This window comes from Polistes dominula, unplaced genomic scaffold, assembly GCF_049000335.1.
Source record: "Polistes dominula isolate Pdom_NZ unplaced genomic scaffold, Pdom_raw_medaka contig_24, whole genome shotgun sequence".
Classification (NCBI taxonomy): domain Eukaryota; kingdom Metazoa; phylum Arthropoda; class Insecta; order Hymenoptera; family Vespidae; genus Polistes; species Polistes dominula.
The window spans coordinates 6421560-6444438 of record NW_028301150.1 but is presented as its reverse complement, the minus strand read 5'-3'; the positions used below and the strand labels follow the sequence as shown (position 1 = coordinate 6444438).

Sequence of the window (22879 nt, the reverse complement as noted above, 5' to 3'; positions counted from 1 at the left end):
TTTATTTGAGTAGCTTCTGTGTATTTACATGTGTATTAACGCTAACTATTTAATAAAATGACTATAAAACGCTATCAAAGCAATGTACATCGAATCCCGTCGTGTATTCACGTTTGTTGCTTTTCAAATAAAATCATATGTACAATATTTTAAAATGTTACTTTGTACGAGCAAACGTGTATCAATAGATTTATTCGTAATTATTTTATTCTCGATTAAATTAAAAAGCAAAATTAAAAATAATTCGAATATTAAAAAAAAACACATTAACATCAAAGAAGATCGGAATTGAGACAAACCCGATTCTAACATCGTCCACATTGCAACCTTACAAATTCATACCGAAAAGATTAAAGGTCATCTAAGCGATCGATAAACTTAATCGAATCCTCGAAAAAAAAGAAAAAAAAAGAAAACAACGCGTAGAGAATCGAAGACAAGTATATGACAAGCAACTCAAATAATAATATTACATATCGAGGAAGAGAAGCAAGTCGCAGTTTGGTACAAACCGTGATCTTGCTTGGATCGATATATACCAATGATTTTCATCTAATTTTAATTCCCGTTTCAGTTTGCTACATGCATGCATAAACCACGTTAAACGATCGACAAATGAGTCTTCACTACTTGAGTACGTACCATAGTCCAGTGGGGTGCATTATATTCGTTATTTGGAATCAAAGGAAGAGGATGATACAACCGCGAGAAAAAAATACGAAGGACGTTATTGGGGGATATCAGAGAATCGAAATAATCTTTGTTGTTGTTGTTCCTTTACTATTTTCGTCTTTTTTGTTTTTGGAGCTTTTTTCACGAAGAGATATAGCCGGATGAACGGAAGAAGAACGACGGAAAGAGAGGTACTTGAGATTTACGTGTATCGTCGGTGGGCCCAAACTAACGAGCCAGACTGTCTCAGGAGCGCTCGGATGGCTTCCTATATGCAGGCAGCCTGTTCACTTGCCGTAAAGCAAAATGGTAACTTAATATTAGACTTGAATATAAGTACGGTAATCCCACACCAGAGTCCAAAGTAAGTCTACACCTACCCCGCCCCCTATACGCGTCTCCTCGTTCTGCCATTTCTGTTCTCCTCCGCGTCCCCCTTGGACACGAACGCCCTGAAGCGTAATAATGTAGCAGGACACTAGATATGTCTCTGCTCTCTTTTTATTTTCCTTTTTTGCGTTTCTTTTATCTTTCTTTTCCTTTTCTTTACACTAGGTGCAAATTCCGTTTGCCGCAATAAAAAAAATATAAAAAAAATAAAGAAAAAAAAATCTGCCGATGCTCGATTTAATCCCATCGATGACACATTATTACCTTTAGGAAGGTGAAAAAAGAAGCAGAAATATAATAAGTATGAATGCTCTTTTTAAAAACACCGCGCAAGGATGAGCGAACTTTGCGTCGTTTCGTATGTTTCACACTTACAATACTAATTTGTCTCTTTTGCGACATCGCCTGTATATATATATATATATATATACATACACAGATATGTATTGATATACACATATATATGCGTATGTACGATGAGATGCGCAAAGCGAAACCACCTGTTATTGCGTTTCTCCTTTCCTTCCCGCTTTTCCATCGACTCTTTTTCACTGCTTCTGCGAAGAAACTTACACGGTAATTAGAGAACGTTAGATTTAAACTATTTTTCTTTTTTTTCTCATTACAAAATGAAAACAATTCCTCTCGATGACGCTCGAACACAAGGACGTTTCGCGTATCCGTTTCTCCCCCCTCAAAAAAAATGAAAATATGAAAGTTCACATTTGAAGATATTATCTTCCTTCCTTCCTTCTTTCCTTCTTCCGAAATATATTACGTCTTCGCGTAGATTAAAAGTAAACGTATGCTTCCCCGAGTGTTATTATTCGAGCAGAAGCTCAACGATCAGCATCAAACTATTATTACTTACGTTAGAGGCACCGATATTACCGTTTGTTCGTGTTTTAAGTCTCAGGCGTATCTTGTTTCGGAGTCAGACCGACCCAGCCGACCGCAACTTGGCATCGTTTTCTCATTTTATTATCTTGCATTACGCGTCGTCGCGATGTTAGTGCAAATTAATCGAAAAAATTTGGGATATCAAAAAAGAAAAGAGCACGAAAAATATGAGATGAAATCGCAACAGAAAAGAAAAAAAAAGTGTTAGGAAAGTTAAGTAAAAATATTGTTTATTTTATAATGATTTTAAACGATAAGATTAGAAAAAAAAAATAATTGTCTAGATTGATCGATAATAGAAATAGTATTTAAGGAAAGGAACGATATCTAGCCGTTGAATGGGGATCGCAAAAAGAAATGAAGGCGGCGCACGTTGCTGCTCGCCTCGCATCGAAATCCCTAAAGTACTCGGTAACGCGAAGAAGCTCCCGAACTTTAATGCGTCGTATTCAGAAGAGGGTCTCTGCCAGATGCGAATCGATTTGTTACAAGAGACGACACGTGCCTTTTCGAACGATCGATTTTTCCTCCTGTTAGACGAAAATGCTCGACTGTATCGTAGCTTTCTCGTTTCCTCGTTCGCGTCATGAACCCAAACGTTTCTCATCGTCGATGTGTGTGACGAATTCAAACTGAATTCTATTATATTCTAATTCTATTAGAAAATAAATAATTAGAAGACGTGTTTCCAATATAAATAATCCAATATAAATAAGATATGAATATATATAATATATAATATTTATATCCTTAAGAGTTTCTTCGGTTGAGGGAATATTCCAATTGGGATTAGATCGTAGATATAGATAATCACAGTTGATAATAAATTATTAAGGGTAAACTCGGAATTTTCGTAATCGTTCGCGGATGCGCGCGTCTACTCGTCTGATATATTCGAATTCGCAGGAGGCGTTGGCGCGCGCGGGGTTATTTGCGTGTTTGGTTCGTATCCTTAGCTCGCGCGCGTCCTGACGCTTCCGATTGAACGATGAAAAGGAAAGAAGAGAGGTTTCTGTAGCGTCGAGCTTATAACGCTGTGGGACTTCGGACACGACTGATCGAGTGACCGAGGGGGTAGCATCGTAGGAATACCCCTCTTCGTATCCTTGTGTGTTTCTCTTCTCTCTGTATAGAATTACGGTTCGAGGCGAGCGCGCTTATTCCATCCCCACCATTCACCCTTCCTGTACAAACGCACAGAGGATGAGGGAAAAGAGACTCTCTAGTTCCTTCTCTTTCTCTCTCTTTGCACCCTACATCCTACCCTTCTTTCCCCCTCCCTTCTTTCTTTTCCATAATATACTACACGCGTAAAAAAAATGCGCTCGCACGCTCGCACGCACGTACGCACGCATCCAACCAATCAACCAACCAACTAACCAACCACGCATTCATCCACGCACACATTTGTTTTCTCTCCCCCTCTATCTATCTAGAGCTTCCCCTTCTCCCCACGTAAGAACCCTACCAAACTCTCCACCCCCCTTCCAGTGACTCCTCGCGTGCGTGAATCATGCATATCGATTTTGTTTCGTTGGTACGCCACGTTCGGCATTCGAATACACACACAGAAACACACACGTACGTATTACGTCTTTTGGTGTATACCACACGTCCTCATCCGTTCCCTTCTCCTCTTCGCTCTTCTCTACGCTTTCTTCTCATCTTTTCTCTTCTTTTCTCCTCTCTCTGTCTCTTTCTTTCTTTCTTTCTTTCTTTCTTTCTTTCTTTCTCTACTCTCATTTCCTCTTCTCTTCTCTTCTCATTCTGCAAAGCCCCGGGGTCCGCGCGTTTTCGACCCCCTCTAGCAAGTTATGCGCGCACAGTGAACGTGCCTACGATGAAGCAGTATACTATTCTTTTTTTCGACAATGTTCCCCATTCCTTTCTCCCTCTCTCTCTCTCTCTCTTCGTCTAACCTCTCAACCTCCTGCACCCCGTCCGTCCTTGTGCTCCCCATCCATCGAACGTACCCCTCGAATCCTAGCTCCACTGCCCCTTTTATTCTACTACCCGGACAAGATGTCCCCGCGTGAAACGAAACGTGGTCGAGAGCAGAGATTCTCCCAAATAAGACGACGAGGGAGGAGGATCGAAACGAGAATGATCAAATGTACGGGGGAGATATAAAAAAAGACAATTTCCAAATGATTAAAAAAAAAGAAAGAAAGAAGTCAGTTCGCAAACGCGATAAACTTTAATTCATATTATTCAAAATTAATTTAAATGATTTCAAAAACGACGATGCATTCTAAGACGCAGTAATATAATTTTGAAAAAAGTGAGAATAATTATTAATATTTGTGAAAAAACTAAGAGTTGAGAAAAAATCATCGATTTCTTGACTCATTCGATTTCATATGGACCCCATTCGTATGTGTATATGTGAGCATATTTAGAAGCGTTTCACGACGTCCCTTTCAGCCCTTCGTCATCATATGAACAAAACTGCTGCAGTACTCTACGCCTTACTACTACTGAACTTCGTAATGAACTTCTTTTGTCTTTGTTCACCCTCTCTTTCTCCTTTTGTCCTTTTTATCCCTCTTTCACGCGCTTTCCCCCCTCTCCACTACCGACTACTTTACTCATCGACTACCATCCATTCATTCCTCACTTTCCAACCAAACCAAAACCTTCTCCTTCCATTTCGTTACACTTTTACCTTTATTCCCTTATCCCCTTCCTTTTCTTTTGTAAATTTAATTATTCTATAGTTTAAACGTAAATGTTCATAGAATTGTTTAAAAATTAAGATACAAATACGATTAAAGAAAACATTTTCGATTCAATGCTATAACAATGAATGTCGCAGGTAATTCATTTTGTATTACTTTCGTTTCTTTTTGTTAGAAGAATTAGAATAAAATTGTATATGTAGTGAGAAGGTATCGTGTTGGTAATCTTATGAAAATATCGTTTTATCGATTCAAGATTAAAAGGTGAAGATTATCAATAATATATTAATAAAGTAAATTATAGCAATAAAATATTAGAGACGCATACAAATATTATATTCTTTCATATCACGAGAAATTTAATAAAATATTAATAAATTTAATTATATTAATAAAATACTTTCGTATATTAGAAAGTTATTTAAAAATATCGAAATATATAATCATTTAATTAAATTAAAAATTTACAGAAATCAAAATAAGTTAGTTTGGTAAATTTACTATTATTACAAGTATATTTACAATCCTCCTGCAGATAGGCAACCTACGTGGTAAACACGCTGTAGGAGGCAGTGTTGTTGCATATTTCAGACGTTCAGTTGCATATCGATATTTCGATATTTCGATTGAATTTATATATATCGATATTACTATCGATATATTTATCTCTACTGCGCGGACATTGTTGCTTATATATATATGTGTGTTTAGAGTATGTATCGTTGGCAATGCATTTAATTTGTGATACATATATTGACTAATATTGACATTATGGCTAGTCCACGTACTCGGCAAATTTTAAATCAACTTAAAGTTAAAAATGAAAATAACGTAAGACATTAATTACCAATTGAAATTTTATTGAAATGAATTACGATTGTCTACTATCATTTTATTCTTTAGAGGTGTTTCGAGTGTGGTACACATAATCCACAATGGGCTTCAGTTACATATGGCATCTGGATATGCCTTGAATGTTCAGGAAAGCACAGAGGACTTGGAGTTCATTTATCATTCGTACGATCCATTTCTATGGACAAATGGAAAGAAATAGAATTAGAAAAAATGAAAGTTGGCGGTAATAAACTAGCACGAGAGTTCTTCGAAGCCCAACCTGATTGGGATAACTCTATGCCCATTTCTCAAAAATATAATACCAAAGCAGCTGCATTGTACAGGGATAAGGTCAATAATAACGTTTACATTCTATATTATTATTAATAATCTTTTGAATGCTATGGATGCTTATATGCATTTAATATAAGTTGTCAGCGTAGACTATAAACGCATATATGCATTTGTCGATATGAATGCGAAGAAGTAATGTCAGTTTGTGAGTGTTAATTATAGTTTCAAGTTTTGTCGCACCTGAATTATGCTGGAAAGAAACTTTTTAGCATTATTTTATTTGGGAGGAAATGATTATAATTTGTTATTAGCTATGCCTGGTATAATTAATCAATGGAACTAGCGCTAGCAATAATGTATTCTATCCCTGCAAAGCATTTTAGTTAAGAATATTCACCATTGGAAGGGTTAATTATATTTTAATTAATTTGTTTTACTTATAGATTGCTACATTGGCGCAAGGAAATTCTTGGAGTCCTACTGAATCCAAAGTAACTGTATTTCAATCCCAACAACAATCGGAACAACAAGATCAATCTGCTTATCAAAACGATATAACTGCCAGTTATCAGAACGCTAATTCCCCTGCCATTAAAGCTCAAACTGAATCTTTTTTTGCTAGAAGACAAAGCGAAAATGCTAATCGTCCAGAGTAAGTAATTCTTACTTTTTTGTTGAAATTTTGTTCTTATTTTATTTATTTTATAGAAATATACCGCCCAATCAAGGAGGTAAATACAGCGGATTTGGTTTTCAAATGGAAGCGCCTCCTAAGAGTATGTCTCAAGAATTCTTTGACAATGCTGTATCATCTTTAAGCAGTGTGAGATAATTTTATATCATTAAAGTTAATTTCAACATATGTATCTTTACATATTACTTATTAAATTTTCATAAGTATTCAAAAAGCTGTCTTTGTAGGGTTGGCAATTATTTTCTTCTAATGCGTCCAAAATAGCGTCTAAAGCTACTGAGAATGCCATTAAAATTGGAGAACTTGCAGCGTCCAAGGTTAATATTTCATTAAATATTTCATTATTATTATTTTACTAAGTTCAACAAATAAATGAAAATAATTATTAGGTGGGAGATTTGGGAAGGAAAGGTTGGGGCGATATCGGTGGTATGAATACAGCAGAACAAAGTCAATATAGCATCGGAGAACACTATCAAAACTCACCAAATGCTTACCAAAATAATATGGACAAACAATCAAGTTCTAATGAAAAATCATCTTTAATAACTAGCCCTAGCGCAAAGTAAATATATTATTTAATACATCATTTAAATAAATTTATATACATATATAGAATAATAAAAAAAATTAAATCTGTTTTAGGAGTCCTACTACTTATCCAAGTTTAGATAATTCTAACTGGAATTGGGGCGATGAATCAGAACAATCAAACGATACATCAATGAATGTAAACTTCCCTTCAGGAAGTTAAAAATAGGAAGTTAATAGCACTTTGAAAGTGTCATTTATTTCTATCTTCTATGCAGATTAATGGAATTATGAATCTACAAATAATTTCACAAGGTGAAATTCAAAACTAAAAATGAAAAGAAAGCTAATTGTATTATCTTGTAAAAATTATTTTACCAAAATTAGTAGTATTTAATTATTTCTTGCATTTATTATAAAAAGCATTAGGACTAGTATTAAATATAAAATATAATTTATTCTCTTATAAATTCACATCTTTATAAATGTGTAAAGTATAACTTGCCGCATATGCACACGTATATATACATATATACTCATTTTCCAGTAAATGTATCTGCTACGTATAATTAATTTTAACAATATTTTATCATAATAGATACGCAATAATTAATTAGCGAGGTTGTTTTATTGCAATTGCCAAATGAATCACATATGTAATCTATAAAAGAAAGAAATTATACAGCAGCAATGGAAGTAAAATAATATAGTTCTATAAAAATGTTTATAACAGTTATAAAATATATATTATAACATTACTGTTATTAACAATAATTTATTTTATTATAAGTTAAGAAAGCGTTAATATAAATTAATGTAATTGCTACCACACTACAAAAAAAAGATTCCAGTGATGGTTACAAATGTGTAACGCTGAACCCTTAATGGAAATCGATGCATTAAAAATATATGGCAATGATAGTAAACATATTAACATGATTTAATTAGAATAAAATTACATTAAAAATAAATATTTACAAATTCAGGATATTTTTCAACATTATTTATTTATTAGCAGCTTTTCTGTAAAATAATGAAAGTAATTGAATAAATTTAATACAAATTTCAACAGAAATATATAAAATTATAATATATTGATGTAAAAAAAACTACTTACTTGCCAGGATAAGTTTTTATATTTTTGTTACGAAGTTTTTCTATATGTAACATAATTTCTTCTTTTTGAGGTTTAGTTGTAATTTTATAGTCAATTTCTGTCAAAGTTTTGTATAGTATATCTTGATTCAATTCTGAAAGATTGGTGTTTTTCATGCCACAGGACAACTTATAAAGATAACGATAAATTTCTCTGAAAAGAAGAAAAGAATATAACTGTTTTTACAGATAGAATACTAAAAAATAATTAATTGTTATATATAAAATTACCTATAGTCACTTATCTTGTTGTCAAAAGAATTTTTTTCGAAAAGAGATATAAAAAGTAATGCTTGCCGGATCATTTTATTTTTCTTTTTAATTAGTTTACTTTCTATCCAATCATTTATTAAAGATTTTTTTTTATTTACGACCTTAGATTTAATTTTTAAACAATTTATCGTATCCTTAATATCATCTTGAGATTTATTAGTGAGAAATGTAGATATAGCAGCTACATTTTTATGCCCATAAAGTTTAAGACTTTTTAATAATAAAAATTTATCATTTTTAGACCAACTAGATTTAAATGCAGAACTGCATGAAGGATTCTTAATAACTGATTTATCATTCATTATAAATAGTTAATTAAGAATATCTTGTTTTTATATATGTAAGGTCCCCATAACAATATCAAGCTATACTGAAAAATATTATTATTCTCACATGTCGTTAAAGAACTTTTCTGTAAGACTTCAGCGTAGGAAACTTCAGAAAATTAAATTTTACTGGTAAAATAAATGAAGACAAAAATATCCCTAGTCAAATTGTAAACAAGGAAAATACTGTTAGCTCTTACGACACATATATATTTTATATTATTATTAATAAACACTTGCAATATTAAAATAACATTTTATGAAAAAAAGACATCTTTTACTCGTAACAATTAAAATTTAACTAATTTTAAAGTTAGTTTTCAAGAAAACGCAAATGAATGAACATTTAGGTGTAAAACCACAATCATTTTCGATCGATTGCAACACTCAGTAAAAATAATTATATTACGACATTCGAGAATTGCATTATTTTCATATTAAAGATAAAAAATAGGGGAAAGAATTTATTTTTACTTGAATGAAATTATTATCATGTCAATTGAAAAGAAAGAAAAAGAAATAAAGGGAAATTATCGCTAAAATATTACATGATCACATTAATGAATACAAGCGTGCGCAATCGATATGCGCAATAGAATTGTAACAAGTTGCGTATGCGCAATATAGTCAGGGGATGTGGACTGCAGTAGGGAAGAATACTTTGGTAGTCTTTCCTCACTTGACCGGCCATGATGTTAAGCGCCGTATCGAGGGCAGCCGCTGGGGCTTTAAGGGCCGTCAAACCCACCCTTTTTCAAAATGAAGTTGCTAAAGTAGCTGCTACCGTATCAGTGGACAGTAAGTAGATTGTAGTTTATTATAAATACTTCATTACTCCATATAGAAAATTCCGATAACGTGTAACATCCCTTTTTCCGCTATCTCCACTGTCTCCATCGTAACTTTTCTACGTAAGAAACTATCCCTTTTAAATATACGTTTTAAATATTTATTCTATTTTTTTCGTTAAAGAATAAAGGAGAAGAAAATTTTGATCTAAGAAATCGCTTTTGAAATTGTCATTTACGAATATCTTTAAATGTGCTCTCCGTCCTAACGATTATATAATTGTATTATTCGAACGGATCAGTAAGATACTATTGTAACCAATATGGCGATTATATAGTCTGTCGAATTATTCTTGCAAGGTAATACTTCTTCAATTTATTGTACATCGAAAATATTTAATAATTACGAAACATGCGACTTTTTAAATCCCATTTTTAAATCTCCGAAAATATTTCATACTCTCGTTTCATTGTGATCTAATGACAAGTAAAGTACTTTTCATTTGTTAAAATTTAGTCATGTTTAAAACTTTACAGAAGAATAAAATACGAATTATTAATCATTGATTGTAATAGTCAAGAAAAACTATATAAATCATTTTATCTGAAAAAATACTTCATATATTTTATATTATGTAACAACATTTTCATAAGTGTTATGTAGTCCACTTCTATTGTTTAAACATCAGACTTGATTTATAAATTTGTTATTTTACAATCAATAATAAATAGAATTTATTCAATACTTTCCGTTTCTAATATTAGACGAATTGATTTTATTTTTAGAGAAAAACTATGCCAAAGCAGCATCAGCAAAAGGTGCTCAAGGCAAAGTTGTTGCTGTCATTGGTGCCGTCGTGGATGTACAATTCGAAGATGCTCTTCCACCTATTCTTAATGCATTGGAAGTACAAAACAGAAGCCCCAGGCTAGTACTGGAAGTAGCCCAACATCTTGGTGAAAATACTGTTCGTACTATTGCTATGGATGGTATGTGTATTATAGTTGAAATATATTAAATAATCTTTTAAAATGTTATTTTTATATAACTGTCCTATTGTAATATATTTATAGGTACTGAAGGTTTGGTACGTGGTCAGAGTGTTTTGGATTCTGGTTATCCCATTCGTATTCCCGTTGGTGCTGAAACTCTGGGCCGTATTATTAATGTAATTGGCGAACCCATTGACGAACGTGGTCCCATTGGTACCGATAAGTTAGCTCCTATTCACGCAGATGCACCTGAATTTGTAGAAATGTCAGTAGAACAAGAAATTTTAGTAACTGGAATTAAAGTCGTAGATTTACTTGCTCCTTATGCCAAAGGAGGAAAGATTGGTAAGATTCAAATAATAATTATAATCTTGAATATACTACAATTCTGTTTATGCTGCTACGTATCATTTTGTTTTTTTCTTTAAATATAGGTCTATTTGGCGGTGCTGGGGTTGGTAAAACTGTGCTTATTATGGAGCTCATTAACAACGTTGCTAAAGCTCATGGTGGTTACTCTGTATTTGCTGGTGTAGGAGAAAGAACGCGCGAAGGCAACGATTTATATCATGAAATGATTGAATCCGGTGTTATTTCCTTAAAGGATAAAACTTCTAAGGTAGCACTTGTATATGGTCAAATGAACGAACCACCGGGCGCTCGTGCTCGTGTAGCTTTAACTGGTTTGACTGTTGCTGAATATTTCCGCGATCAAGAAGGACAAGATGTACTATTGTTCATTGACAACATTTTTAGGTTCACACAAGCTGGTTCAGAGGTACGCTATTAGTTAAATAAAACTTAAACATATAATTCAATTAATACTTCAATATGTTTTCCTAACGCTTGTTAAAATTATTAAGTTTTGTATCTTCTTTTACATTTTTATTTAGGTATCAGCTTTGTTAGGTCGTATTCCATCAGCTGTAGGTTATCAACCAACCTTGGCAACTGACATGGGTACCATGCAGGAACGTATTACTACAACCAAAAAGGGATCTATTACTTCCGTACAAGCTATTTACGTACCTGCCGATGATTTAACAGATCCTGCTCCTGCTACTACCTTTGCTCATTTAGACGCGACCACTGTACTGTCGCGTGCTATTGCTGAGCTTGGTAATAACTTTTTCTTAACAATTTATTTATCAAATTTTATATCTAGATAATTTCTAATGATTTTAATTATCTGTAAATAGGTATCTACCCAGCTGTGGATCCGTTGGATTCGACATCTCGTATCATGGATCCCAATATTATCGGCACTGAACATTATAATATCGCTCGTGGTGTACAAAAGATTTTACAGGATTACAAATCCCTTCAAGATATCATTGCTATTTTAGGTATGGATGAGTTGTCAGAAGAAGACAAGCTTACTGTTGCACGAGCCCGTAAAATTCAAAGGTTCTTATCTCAACCTTTCCAGGTAAGAATTATCTCATTTTTTATTTTTATTTATTTTATGTATTAAGAGAAATTATTTCATTAATAAAATATTGTTAAATAGGTCGCCGAAGTATTCACCGGTCATGCTGGCAAGTTAGTACCATTGCAAGAAACTATTAAAGGATTCCAAAAGATTTTAGCTGGAGAATACGATCACCTGCCAGAAGTTGCATTCTATATGGTGGGTCCGATCGAAGAAGTAGTAGCTAAAGCTGAAACATTAGCGAAACAATAAATTGTATTTGTTAAAAGTCACGCCATAAAGGTACCATAATAAGTCTATGAGAAAAATCATCAAACGATTAATCGTTAATATTTTATTTGTGGTTAACAATATAAACATTCTTGCAAAAAAGAAGATAGTTCATATTTTAAAACATTGTTTAGTTTTACTTTCTGAAATAAAATATAATTATCGAAATATACCATAAATATATATATATATATAATGTAATAAAACTTCATTCAAAAAATTGTTAAACTTTAATGAATGTAATAAGTAAACAGAGAAATTTTATACAATTTGCGCCAATGTAAATTTCGTTTTTTAAAAATATCCTCATTTACACTTCATCGCAGTGATCATATTGTCGATGACATATACAATTTTATGGTATATGTTAGATATAAATAAAAACGATTTAAAAATAATAAACCCTTGTAAGATAATTTTAAACAAAACTATGAAACAGCTCATATTTTGTCCATTTATTTCTTCTCTTTAATCTTTTTTTATATAATACAAAAATATATAAAAATATTTATTTACAACAATGCAACACATTTGTTACAAAAACACTGTAGAAATTTGTAAGTGTTTTAAGTATGACAATTAACTTTGGTTCTAAAATCTAACATAGGCCTTTCTAATTTGTATACATCTTTTAGAACCTAAAAAGAAATCAATTTTATATATTCAAAAATAACTTTTCATTTGTATGTTATATTAGATTAATAATAATAATTACTTTCCACTGCTCCATATTTATAGACATGACATTTTGAATATTCACATGTGTACCAGTCTGTTTCCTTTGTAATATCATTTCTTTGGAACAAAGTTGAATTACAAGTATTCCTGCATCATCTATAATAACAAAATATAGTAAATAACTTAATTATGCGCTCATCAAAACTCAAAATATATAATTACCTTTAACCAATTTAATGAAACCATCTCTAACAAGAAACGAAACATATAACATATTTTCTATCGTTTTACCAAAATCATTTGGATTTAAAATTAAACAAAAAAAGTCCAATGGCTTTTCATTATTTTTGTAATAATATTTTATAAATTTTTTTATTTTATCTACAGTCTCCTCTACACTTTCCTCGACCTTGTTAACAACTACCACATTTTCTGGCGATTTCATCACAGCTTGAGATTTGTTAACAGCCACTCTTTTATTAATTACTTTTTTCTCTAACGGTGCTAATGAACCTAAAAGTATATAAATTTCCCTTGCTTATAAATTACTAAATTTATAATTATAGCTTATAAAATTACCTAGCAAAGTTGTATATTCAGGTACTCTTTTAATATATTTAGTTACTTCTGTTTCTAAAACAGACCAATCTGGATTTTCTAATAACGTATCTGGGAGCTTAAGCATGTGGTATAACTGAAACATACAAATATATCAATCATTGTATCCTTTATACTATACATCTACTTAGCTAATTTAATTAAATTCCTTTGTGCTATAACAATATGTAAAACTTGTGGTGAATTTTAAGAGTCAAACATAAAAAACACCAAATACAGTATGTAGGTCCATGCTTTAAATCATAATACAAGGGGATTAAATGCTTACAATTTTAGTTGAAAAATCTATGTGATTGTATGAACTGATATTTTGTGTTAAAGATTTAGTACATTTGGTTATAATTTTAGATGATATATTGATTGCTTCAGAATCAAAAAACATTTCACTCTGATTCTTCACTGCAAAATAAAAATTATATTTTTTTAGTAGAAATATTTAATTCAATGAGATACATCATTGCACATAAATGAAAGTATAATACTTTTTTCATAGAGGCTTGATTCAAGAACAGCGTTATTTCCTTCCTTCAAAACTTCTTCTAAAGTTCTAAGATCATTTATGTCCAGGGATTCATTTCTTTCTTCTAAAGAATGAAAAAAATGAGATAATATTAACATTCAATTAAAATCAATCACAATATTACTTACGAAGAGACAATGCGCAAGACAAAGTTTTCCATAAAACTTTTTTTCTTTCATCAGGTGATCGAATTACCGAAGGCATTTCTAATTCATCAACACCGTCTGACATTTTTCTGTTCATTATTTTAGACAGAAATAGAAACTTTTTAATATTTTTTTAATTTATTGTTCTAAGCCTGAAAAATTATTATAAATGTAATGTATTTGTATATTGAACTTAAAAATATATAAATAAATGCTATGATCAGAACCCTACTTGTATCAACACAATTAGTTTAATAACGAATATTATTACTAATAAAATAAATAAAATATGTGTTATAAAGATTTATAATTAATAATCACACCACTAAAGAATGAGATAAACAATTGGTAAACTTAACCTTCTACGAATTTTAAGGAACTAGGATCTAACAATAACTAACAAACTTAGTGATTGTAGGTTAGGTCAAATCGATTTTTCGATAGTAAACCTAAGCATCGATTAATTTATTTATTCATTCATTTTATAATCGAAATTAATAAAAAAGAAAATTAATTGAATAGAAACAAACTTGCAAGATAATTACTTTTATCTAAATTGGAATTGCATTGATTTGTTGTATTTTTTCATTATTATGAGAAATCTAAATTATATTCTCGAATTGTTTTGAGTCGTGAAAAAAAAATTATGAATGGAAAAATATCGATCCAATATATCTAATAAATTAAATAATTTTTATTAATTAATAAAATGTGAATAGTTAAAATATGAAATGTTATTTAAATTGAATATTCGTCCGTTTTGTTTTCTATTTATGAAAGATATATCTAACTGCAAAATAGGAATTTCAGAAAAGCAGGTGGGCTTGCTTGGATGGTATCAAAACGTGTCTCAACGTTTGACAGTTCATCGCACGCGTTAGCAGTTTTCTTCGAGAATAGAAATAAAGAAATATATTATGGAAGAGAATAACGTTAAAGTAATATGTTTGGAAAGAAATCTTAACAGAATAATAATAATAATAGAATAATTAATGAAATATTAATAAGACATATTTTTTAACAAATTAAATTTTCAGACCGATCAGAACAATCAAGATGACTCAGATTCTGAGGTGGACGAGGTTGAGCCTAGGCTCAAATATGTTAGAATGCGAAATGATTTGCAACATATTTTACAAAATGATGCCGCCAGTTGTATAGCTGTCCATCCTAAGGTAGAAATATTATTTTGTTAATATTTATTATCTAAAAAGATATTATTTATTGAGATTAAGAGGTTAACTATTCATCATTATATATACTTTAGTTTCTTTGTTTGGGATCTCATTGGGGTATGATACATTTATTGGATCATCAAGGAAATAACATACAATCTAAAAGTCTCCAAGCACATACAGTCGCTGTCAATCAAATTTCCATAGATCACAATGGTGATTTTATTGCGTCTTGCAGCGATGATGGCAAAGTATTTATTTACGGTTTGTACAGTGCTGAAAATAATCACAATTTAAATCTTGGTAGGCTCGTCAAGAGTATCGCCATTGATCCTAATTATTATAAAAGTGGTAGCGGAAGAAAATTTATTACAGGTATTGTCGATTACTTATTCTGTTAACCCCTCATACTATGATTTGAACGTGCAGTGCTACGTGTTTTATTCAGTGTTATATTTGGTGCTTTTTCTATTTTCCTTGTCAAATTCATTGCCACGAGTAAGACCAGTGTTTTTTATGCTTAGACTTTAAAGTGTATAACGAGTCTTACACGTTTTTATAGTCCAAGGGGTTGATAAAAGTATTTCGTTGTGTATAGCGTTGTGATATATGTTATATTTTGTTTGTTTGTTTTAGGAGATGACAAATTGATTTTATATGAAAAAACATTTTTATCTAGAATAAAGCCAACTATTCTATCTGAAGCGATAGGTGGAGTAAGATCTGTAGCATGGGCTGGCCAATTTATCGCTTGGGCATCAGACACGGGTGTTAGAGTTTATGATTTAAATGCTAGATGTTCTTTAGGTCTCATTAAGTGGACTAAAACAGATGAGTAAGTAATATATTCTAAATGAATTAATTTACAAGCTATATATAAAGATATTATTTCAGAAATGTTTTCAATGCCATGTTTCATATAGAGCGCTACCAGAACACTATAGATGTAATCTTCGTTGGTCAGATGATCGAACATTACTGATCGGATGGGTGGATATAGTGCGTATCTGCCAGATAAAAAAGAGATCGATGCAAGAAATGGTTAATAGAGATTTACCCGAATTCGTAGTTGATCCAGGTAAATTGTTTATTATTTACATTTTTTTAATTAAAAAATATTTCTAAATTTATATATCTTATAATAAAATTTCGATTTCAGTTTCAACGTTTCAAGTGGATTTTTATATATCTGGTATCGCCCCTTTAGACAATCAATTGATATTATTAGGATGTTTAAAAGAATTAGATAAAGATGGTAAAAGTCAAAGACCTACTTTGCACATTGTTGAACCAAAGTGCGAAGATTTTTCTGTGATTTGTGCTAATTCGTTGACTTTAAGAGGCTATAAAGAGTACAGTTGTAATGACTATCATTTAGATTGTTTGACTAGTGAAAACAGGTGAAAAATATTCTATATGTTTATCTTATAAAGAGTTTGATTAATTATTTATTATAAAAATAACAAAAATCTTTTACATATTTAGGTATTTTATTGTAAGTCCAAAAGACGTAGTTGTAGCCAGTTTGTATGATTGCGATGACAGGGTTGAATGGTTAATAAGTCATGGAAAATTTGAACAAGCGTTAGAAGCTGTTAGTGCTAGTAACGGAAAAGAATGTAAACGACATACTTTAATTGACGTGGGTCGTGTATATTTAGATCATCTATTGGCTCGTGAAAAGTACGACGAGGCTGGAAAATTATGCTTAAAAGTTTTAGGCCGGGATAAAAAATTATGGGAAGAAGAGGTTGGTTATTTTAAAAGATAACAAAATTTTGGTCACACGTTTATTATTACAAATATTTGACTTAATAGGTTTATAAATTTGCAATGGTTCATCAATTAAGATCTATTTCTTCTTATCTACCAAGAGGTGATGTAAGTCTAGATCCATTAATTTACGAAATGGTTTTATACGAATATTTAAAAATGGATCCAGATGGTTTTCTCGAATTAGTTAAAGAATGGTCGCCAACGTTATACACGGTAGCAGCTGTCGTTAACGGTGTTTTGGAGCATCTTTTAGTTCACAAACAACGACAAAATGTTCTTTTGGAAGCATTAGCGATTTTATACATTCATGATGGGAAATATGATAAAGCGTTGGCGATGTATTTAAAACTAAGACACAAGGATGTCTTTCATTTGATACAAAAATATCAACTTTATAACTCTGTATATGATATGATAGAAGAATTAATGGATTCGGATGCGGAACGCGCAATACAATTTCTTTTGAAAAAAGATAAAGATCAATTTAGAGTGCCGCCTGAAATAGTTGTTCGTAAATTGCAACAAAAACATCTTTACTTATATATGGTATGACACAAATAATTCAAGACTAGAAATTCTAATATAATTATGTGATTTGAACATTATTACTTTATAGTATCTAGACGCTTTAGATAAAATAGACACAAAAGATTCCAAAGGGAAATATCACGGATTATTGGTACAACTTTATGCGGAATACTCCAGAGATAAACTACTTCCACTTTTACGTCGTTCCGATAATTATTTAATACAAGAAGCATTAGATATTTGTAGTCAACGAAAGTTTTATCCAGAGATGGTATATCTTTTAGGAAGAATAGGAAATATATCCGAAGCTTTGGCTCTTATGACTAGAGAATTAGATGATATGGAAAGTGCTATTGCTTTTTGTCAAGAGCACGACGATGAAGAATTATGGAATGATTTAGTTAATTATTCATTGGACAAACCAAGTAAATAATAACTTGCGATATATCCTAGATGAATACATTTTCTCAAGTTTATTTAACATTATGTAGACTTTCTTATCTTTTAGAGGCTATTACATTTCTTCTACAAAACATTGGAACGTATGTTGATCCTAGACTAATGGTACAGAGAATAAATCCATCATTAGAAATACCTGGATTAAAAAAAGCTTTAGTTAAAATGATGTGTGATTATAATCTACAAGTGTCTATACAAGAAGGATGCAAGAAAATTTTATCTAATGATTATTTTAATCTTCACGAGAGATTGGTTCGTTGTCATCAGAAAGGTATACTTATAAACGGTATGTACTTTGGTCGATAAATCATACATTTTTATAAAAAATATTTGTATTTGGTATTATTATTATTAAGCTTTAATCAATCTTTATTTTTAAATCATATATTCTTCATTTAGATGATCAATTGTGCGGAGCGTGCCATAGAAAGATTATTATGGGAGGTACGAACAATAAATATATTTTCTTTAAAGTAATTAGAAATATATTTGTTATAATTGTAAGCATAACCCGAACACGTACAGGTAACTAAAACGCGAAAAGTTTTAATGGTCTGATCGGAATATTTTTTGCAGAATCCAAAAATTTAGTAATATTTTATTGCAAGCATTCATTCCACGAAGACTGTTTACCAAACTTCAAATTAGTAGTATGTAACATTGTTAAATATTAACGTTAACCGTTTGAGTCCCATTAGTCTTTAGAAACATTTGTTAAATTTACTGTGGGAATTTATATAATTCTTTATTTAAACAAATGTATTTTTAACAAAAAATCTGTACAGCTTTGTTGTTCGTGCTACTTGTGGGATTCAAACGGTTAATATCTCTTTTTAAAAATAACATAATATCTTTATTGTTGTTCATTATTTTAGGAAAATTGTGTAATTTGTAATTCACAAAAAGAAACATCACCAGGTAGGAAATGATACAGGTAAGATCTTACAAACAACATTGTATATTGTTTAAATTATGGATTGGTATAAGCAAGATACACTCACACAGCTTAGGGAGATGTTAGTTTGTTTAAATAATACATTCATTTTCTTGCTTATTACTATCATTTTTTATATTTATTTGATTTAATTGCTTTACGTAATTTTAAAACATTTGGTTTATTGCAAATTAATTTGTAAATCATAATCATCATACCAATGAAGTATATATAATTCCCTTTTTATTAATTAATATGATAAATAAAAAAATAATATATTTCTTAATTTATATAAACTAATGTAAGACGAGAAAGATAAATTACAACGTAGATTTCATTTCACGTATTCGAAAATAATTTTATGAATTTTAAAAATTAGATTTAGTCATTTTTATACTTTATTATTTTCATTTGAATTCTCTGTTGAAATATCAAGATTCAATACGGATGTGTTACTGTCATTACTTTTCTTTCTGATATAAGATATATCATTTGAGCACAGTGAATCAGTCCAACAATCAGAATATATTGATTCATCGAACAATTGATCTTGCTGTAAATACGTAATGAAAATAATTATTGCATATTTTTTTACCATTTTAAAAGTACATTTAATAATAAGAAAAAAATACTTGATCAACCATCCTACATGTCATGCACAAATGATCAAAATCGCACATATTTGCACGCCTATATTCCATTTGTTGTATAGGTATAGCGATCTTTGAAATTTCATCCGTTGAAATAAAATCCTGAATTTCTGGACATATGGAAAATGCCTTAAAATATTGTATCGTAAAATCTACCACGTGGAGAGGTTTTACTGCAAAAATAATAAAAACTATTTATCGAGAGGCATGAGATAAGTATATCAATAAATCTCTTTGTATAATTGTATAATATAAATAATAATAATTAATTAATGTAAAAATACATTCTATATCGAATAATATAAAGATTTTATTGTATTTTATATATATATATTCTTGTATAGACTGAATTATTCTTGATATTACCATGGATAAATTAAATTATTAATACATAAGTTAGCTTACCTATTAACAAAGTTTGTGTATAGTCGGCTATTAAATGTTTTACTTCAACGTGATCAGTTAAATACTCAATGAATTTTGTTACTTCATTACGCTGTAAAATAACGTCCAATCATTATACATATTTGTATAATAATCAATTATCTAATATACATTGGAAATGTAATTTATACTTTTTCGTCTAAATATTTAGAAAACATTTCCATATCCTCCATCCAATAATCGTTTCGTATCGCTATTCTAAGTTTTTTATTCATTTGCTTTACACTTTCTAAAGATTCGCTTTTTAGCACGTAAGACGTTGATGACCAATTGTGTTCTAATATTTTTCCTTTTGGAGATAAATATGTTTTCATATTTTCTACACTTCCATTTTCATTTTCTATTATACGTTCAATTGTGTACGCTTTCACATGATTCTTATATAATTTCATGTATTCTGCAGGAGTGCACTTCTAAATTGGGAAATTAAAATTAATATTTAATTAGTAAAGAAAATTGGATAAAAAAGGTAAATAAATATAAATGAACAATGTAAAACTAAAACTATTATATTTATATAATAATGTATATAATTTCTCACATATTGGCATGTAGCGATATTTCCATTAATCGTTATGTTTCCAAATGTTAAAATTCCATTGTAATTAATAATCGAAAGATATCTCATAAGTAATAAATTTGTCCCTTCACTTAGTAGTTTTACATTTTGCGAGTATATTAAATTTTTATGATTCTTAACTCTGTTACATTGATACGTTTGAGTTGTTTTTATGTAATAACTATCACCTTGAATTCCCATAAATAATGTTTTTTCATTTAAACTATTTTTATAATAAACGTACCTGGGAAATCAATTCTCTTTATATCATAATAATAAAACAGGAAACACGATAATAGTTGAATTAAAGATAAACTAACTCAGTCCTTTTTTCTTCCAGACAATTGAATTGATTTGTTGCCGAACAGATGACTTTTGATCCACAATAATAATCATCAATATTCATGCAGAATTTTGTATTAATTAAGAAGTCATGTTTTAGAGGACCGATAGTTTCTATGGAAATGCTACAATTTCCAATTGATTCTGTCTGCGTTATTATATTATCTTTGAGACAAATTAACAAAGTTTCTTTGAAGCACAATGCGGCTAGTTTGCTATCATCTAACAAAATATAAATAACAAAAAATTTAATTTTCTAATTAATATTTGTTTGTATATTATATTTCTAATTGTATATTATTAACAAAGCGTTTCTATGTAAAATAAATCTTATTTAATTTCACGTATAAATATATATGCAAATAAATATTTTACAATTATATATAACATACAGAAAAAGAAAAATTTTAATTTACCAATGTGAAATTTAGTAATCCATTTCAGTAGATCAGAAGATTGATTAAATGAATCAGCCATTGAGATAAAAATAAAATAAATTAGCACTAATTTATACTATATAGTGTTGCGAACGAAATTATTTTTGTATATGTAAATATATATTTTGCACGTGCTTGAGATAAGACAGCAAAGTGTTGCTATGTGAGAAAACAAAACAGAAACAAGAAGGGAGGTAAAAAGAAAAGAAAGAAAAAGGGACGATCGAGAATAATAGCGAACTGTGTTAATACTGACCTACATAATACTGATATTAGTAATTTTTTCTGTTTAATTAATTACTCATCTTTAGCTGTACATCTGTGTTATCAGTTATTCTTGCAATAATTAGTAATTTTGAATGTTTATTTATCTGTAGTTGTTTATTATGTATATTATTATTCATTCTCTTACCACGTGTTGTATTTCTGTATTATCACTTATTTTAATAAAGCGTTTATTTAATTAGCAAACAAACTGTAACAATAGTTTATATTAAAATAAACTATGTTAGCAAAATTTCATTGTTTTCAAAATCTAAAATTCGATTTCTATTTCCCGCCAAATTATTTAAATCTTTACACATGATATACACGATCGTAGAGTTAATTATTCATTTTAGTCATTTGAATTATTATAGAATATTATTATAGAATGTTATTCTAAAATATTATTATTCAAGAAATTATTTTATTTTATTTTACTAGTAGCTGATATGACTCGTGTAGTAGTTCATTATCTTATTTTAGGCGGAACATACAAAGTATAGAGCACATATAGAACATTGTCAAGTATTTCAAAATCAAAATAAGGAATTTTATTTGATAAAATAATTTATTTTGATACGTAAAAAATGGAGAATTCTAATCAAGAATACATCGCATCGATTCCACATAAAAATGAATTGCGTTGTATTATTTGTGAAATTGATATTGAAAAAATTCAGAATTTTTCGATTAAATCTAACTATCATTGGCAAATTTTAAAATGCCGGTAAAATTAATCATATTTGATTAAATTATAAAAATGAGCTTACACCATTTTCATAATAAGTGGTACAATTATTATATTTAAAATCATTTAATCCATCTATGTAAACTTTTATATTTTAGAATAATAATTCAAATTCTTAAAGAAGTAATTGTATCGCCAATGTTTGGAACAACTGGTTTAATATATATCATCGCCTCAAAAGAATTTCTTGAGAGCGATAAATTGAAAACACATTTAAAAAATTTGGATATTTTAGTAAATTTTCTATACATTTAATTATATATTATTTTCATATATAATAATATTTTTAATTAACTTATTTTTGTAAGTATGCAGAACCACAAGCAGTTTCGATAGACGTATACACAAAATGTCTCAATTACACTATACAA

General features: G+C 30.0%; 6 protein-coding genes across 10 annotated transcripts; 3 read left to right on the top strand and 3 right to left on the bottom strand.

The window, feature by feature from the left end:
- The first annotated feature begins 5310 nt into the window (after positions 1 to 5310).
- On the top strand, positions 5311 to 7919 carry ArfGAP1 (ADP-ribosylation factor GTPase-activating protein 1). The gene is made up of 7 exons (XM_015321402.2): positions 5311 to 5471; positions 5544 to 5825; positions 6212 to 6420; positions 6477 to 6591; positions 6690 to 6779; positions 6852 to 7027; positions 7108 to 7919. The coding sequence occupies exons 1-7, from the start codon at positions 5412 to 5414 to the stop codon at positions 7214 to 7216; spliced, it is 1041 nt and encodes a 346-aa protein (XP_015176888.1). The 5' UTR covers positions 5311 to 5411; the 3' UTR covers positions 7217 to 7919.
- LOC107066487 (uncharacterized) lies at positions 7431 to 9236 on the bottom strand. Its single transcript, XM_015321141.2, has 3 exons — positions 8380 to 9236; positions 8111 to 8302; positions 7431 to 8016 (listed from the first exon to the last, which is right to left on the bottom strand). The coding sequence occupies exons 1-3, from the start codon at positions 8721 to 8723 to the stop codon at positions 7998 to 8000; spliced, it is 555 nt and encodes a 184-aa protein (XP_015176627.1). The 5' UTR covers positions 8724 to 9236; the 3' UTR covers positions 7431 to 7997.
- A 149-nt stretch (positions 9237 to 9385) lies between these two features.
- Positions 9386 to 12632, top strand: ATPsynbeta (ATP synthase, beta subunit). Its single transcript, XM_015321489.2, has 7 exons — positions 9386 to 9545; positions 10322 to 10525; positions 10610 to 10873; positions 10963 to 11306; positions 11422 to 11647; positions 11728 to 11957; positions 12039 to 12632. The coding sequence occupies exons 1-7, from the start codon at positions 9437 to 9439 to the stop codon at positions 12210 to 12212; spliced, it is 1551 nt and encodes a 516-aa protein (XP_015176975.1). The 5' UTR covers positions 9386 to 9436; the 3' UTR covers positions 12213 to 12632.
- Positions 12633 to 12643: 11 nt separating this feature from the next.
- Positions 12644 to 14646, bottom strand: Nse4 (SMC5-SMC6 complex kleisin component Non-SMC element 1). The gene is made up of 8 exons (XM_015321492.2): positions 14425 to 14646; positions 14175 to 14344; positions 14009 to 14110; positions 13795 to 13925; positions 13488 to 13602; positions 13131 to 13421; positions 12946 to 13064; positions 12644 to 12868 (listed from the first exon to the last, which is right to left on the bottom strand). The coding sequence occupies exons 2-8, from the start codon at positions 14287 to 14289 to the stop codon at positions 12797 to 12799; spliced, it is 945 nt and encodes a 314-aa protein (XP_015176978.1). The 5' UTR covers positions 14290 to 14344; positions 14425 to 14646; the 3' UTR covers positions 12644 to 12796.
- Positions 14647 to 14773: 127 nt separating this feature from the next.
- Positions 14774 to 22013, top strand: lt (vacuolar protein sorting-associated protein light). 5 transcript variants are annotated; one of them, XR_001475754.2, is made up of 15 exons: positions 14774 to 15130; positions 15230 to 15367; positions 15460 to 15742; positions 16004 to 16202; positions 16291 to 16445; positions 16527 to 16767; positions 16853 to 17117; positions 17186 to 17689; positions 17760 to 18096; positions 18180 to 18416; positions 18530 to 18574; positions 18707 to 18780; positions 19006 to 19064; positions 20562 to 20627; positions 21058 to 22013. XR_001475754.2 is itself a non-coding variant. In XM_015321367.2 (14 exons), exons 1-13 carry the CDS (start codon positions 15110 to 15112, stop codon positions 19057 to 19059), a joined length of 2553 nt encoding a protein of 850 aa, XP_015176853.1. In that variant the 5' UTR covers positions 14774 to 15109; the 3' UTR covers positions 19060 to 19064; positions 21058 to 22013. The 5 variants fall into 5 exon arrangements, 2 of the variants coding, with proteins under 2 accessions (XP_015176853.1, XP_015176852.1); XR_016178353.1 differs by having other exon boundaries at positions 18656 to 18780; XR_016178354.1 differs by lacking the exon at positions 20562 to 20627 and having other exon boundaries at positions 18656 to 18780; positions 21058 to 21073.
- On the bottom strand, positions 19071 to 21051 carry LOC107066480 (ciliogenesis-associated TTC17-interacting protein). Its single transcript, XM_089177749.1, has 4 exons — positions 20700 to 21051; positions 20290 to 20571; positions 20120 to 20210; positions 19071 to 19887 (listed from the first exon to the last, which is right to left on the bottom strand). Exons 1-4 carry the CDS (start codon positions 20916 to 20918, stop codon positions 19676 to 19678), a joined length of 804 nt encoding a protein of 267 aa, XP_089033875.1. The 5' UTR covers positions 20919 to 21051; the 3' UTR covers positions 19071 to 19675.
- Positions 22014 to 22879: the final 866 nt, after the last annotated feature.

What these genes read in the sequence shown, in the direction of transcription:
- ArfGAP1 (XM_015321402.2), top strand. Translation starts at nt 5,412, where the DNA reads ATGGCTAGTCCACGTACTCGGCAAATTTTAAATCAACTTAAAGTTAAA. An exon ending in GAAAATGCTAATCGTCCAGA is followed by an intron (nt 6,421 to 6,476) that starts GTAAGTAATTCT and finishes TTTATTTTATAG; the next exon opens with AAATATACCGCCCAATCAAG. An exon ending in GAGAACTTGCAGCGTCCAAG is followed by an intron (nt 6,780 to 6,851) that starts GTTAATATTTCA and finishes AATAATTATTAG; the next exon opens with GTGGGAGATTTGGGAAGGAA.
- LOC107066487 (XM_015321141.2), bottom strand. Translation starts at nt 8,723, where the DNA reads ATGAATGATAAATCAGTTATTAAGAATCCTTCATGCAGTTCTGCATTT. An exon ending in AACAAGATAAGTGACTATAG is followed by an intron (nt 8,303 to 8,379) that starts GTAATTTTATAT and finishes TCTTCTTTTCAG; the next exon opens with AGAAATTTATCGTTATCTTT.
- ATPsynbeta (XM_015321489.2), top strand. Translation starts at nt 9,437, where the DNA reads ATGATGTTAAGCGCCGTATCGAGGGCAGCCGCTGGGGCTTTAAGGGCC. An exon ending in TGCTACCGTATCAGTGGACA is followed by an intron (nt 9,546 to 10,321) that starts GTAAGTAGATTG and finishes TTTTATTTTTAG; the next exon opens with AGAAAAACTATGCCAAAGCA. An exon ending in TCTTATCTCAACCTTTCCAG is followed by an intron (nt 11,958 to 12,038) that starts GTAAGAATTATC and finishes ATTGTTAAATAG; the next exon opens with GTCGCCGAAGTATTCACCGG.
- Nse4 (XM_015321492.2), bottom strand. Translation starts at nt 14,289, where the DNA reads ATGAACAGAAAAATGTCAGACGGTGTTGATGAATTAGAAATGCCTTCG. An exon ending in TAGATTTTTCAACTAAAATT is followed by an intron (nt 13,603 to 13,794) that starts GTAAGCATTTAA and finishes TGTATGTTTCAG; the next exon opens with TTATACCACATGCTTAAGCT. An exon ending in TTTCATTAAATTGGTTAAAG is followed by an intron (nt 13,065 to 13,130) that starts GTAATTATATAT and finishes TTGTTATTATAG; the next exon opens with ATGATGCAGGAATACTTGTA.
- lt (XM_015321367.2), top strand. Translation starts at nt 15,110, where the DNA reads ATGGAAGAGAATAACGTTAAA. An exon ending in CGGAAGAAAATTTATTACAG is followed by an intron (nt 15,743 to 16,003) that starts GTATTGTCGATT and finishes TGTTTGTTTTAG; the next exon opens with GAGATGACAAATTGATTTTA. An exon ending in TACCAAACTTCAAATTAGTA is followed by an intron (nt 18,781 to 19,005) that starts GTATGTAACATT and finishes TCATTATTTTAG; the next exon opens with GAAAATTGTGTAATTTGTAA.
- LOC107066480 (XM_089177749.1), bottom strand. Translation starts at nt 20,918, where the DNA reads ATGGGAATTCAAGGTGATAGTTATTACATAAAAACAACTCAAACGTAT. An exon ending in ATATCGCTACATGCCAATAT is followed by an intron (nt 20,572 to 20,699) that starts GTGAGAAATTAT and finishes TTCCCAATTTAG; the next exon opens with AAGTGCACTCCTGCAGAATA. An exon ending in TACACAAACTTTGTTAATAG is followed by an intron (nt 19,888 to 20,119) that starts GTAAGCTAACTT and finishes TTATTTTTGCAG; the next exon opens with TAAAACCTCTCCACGTGGTA.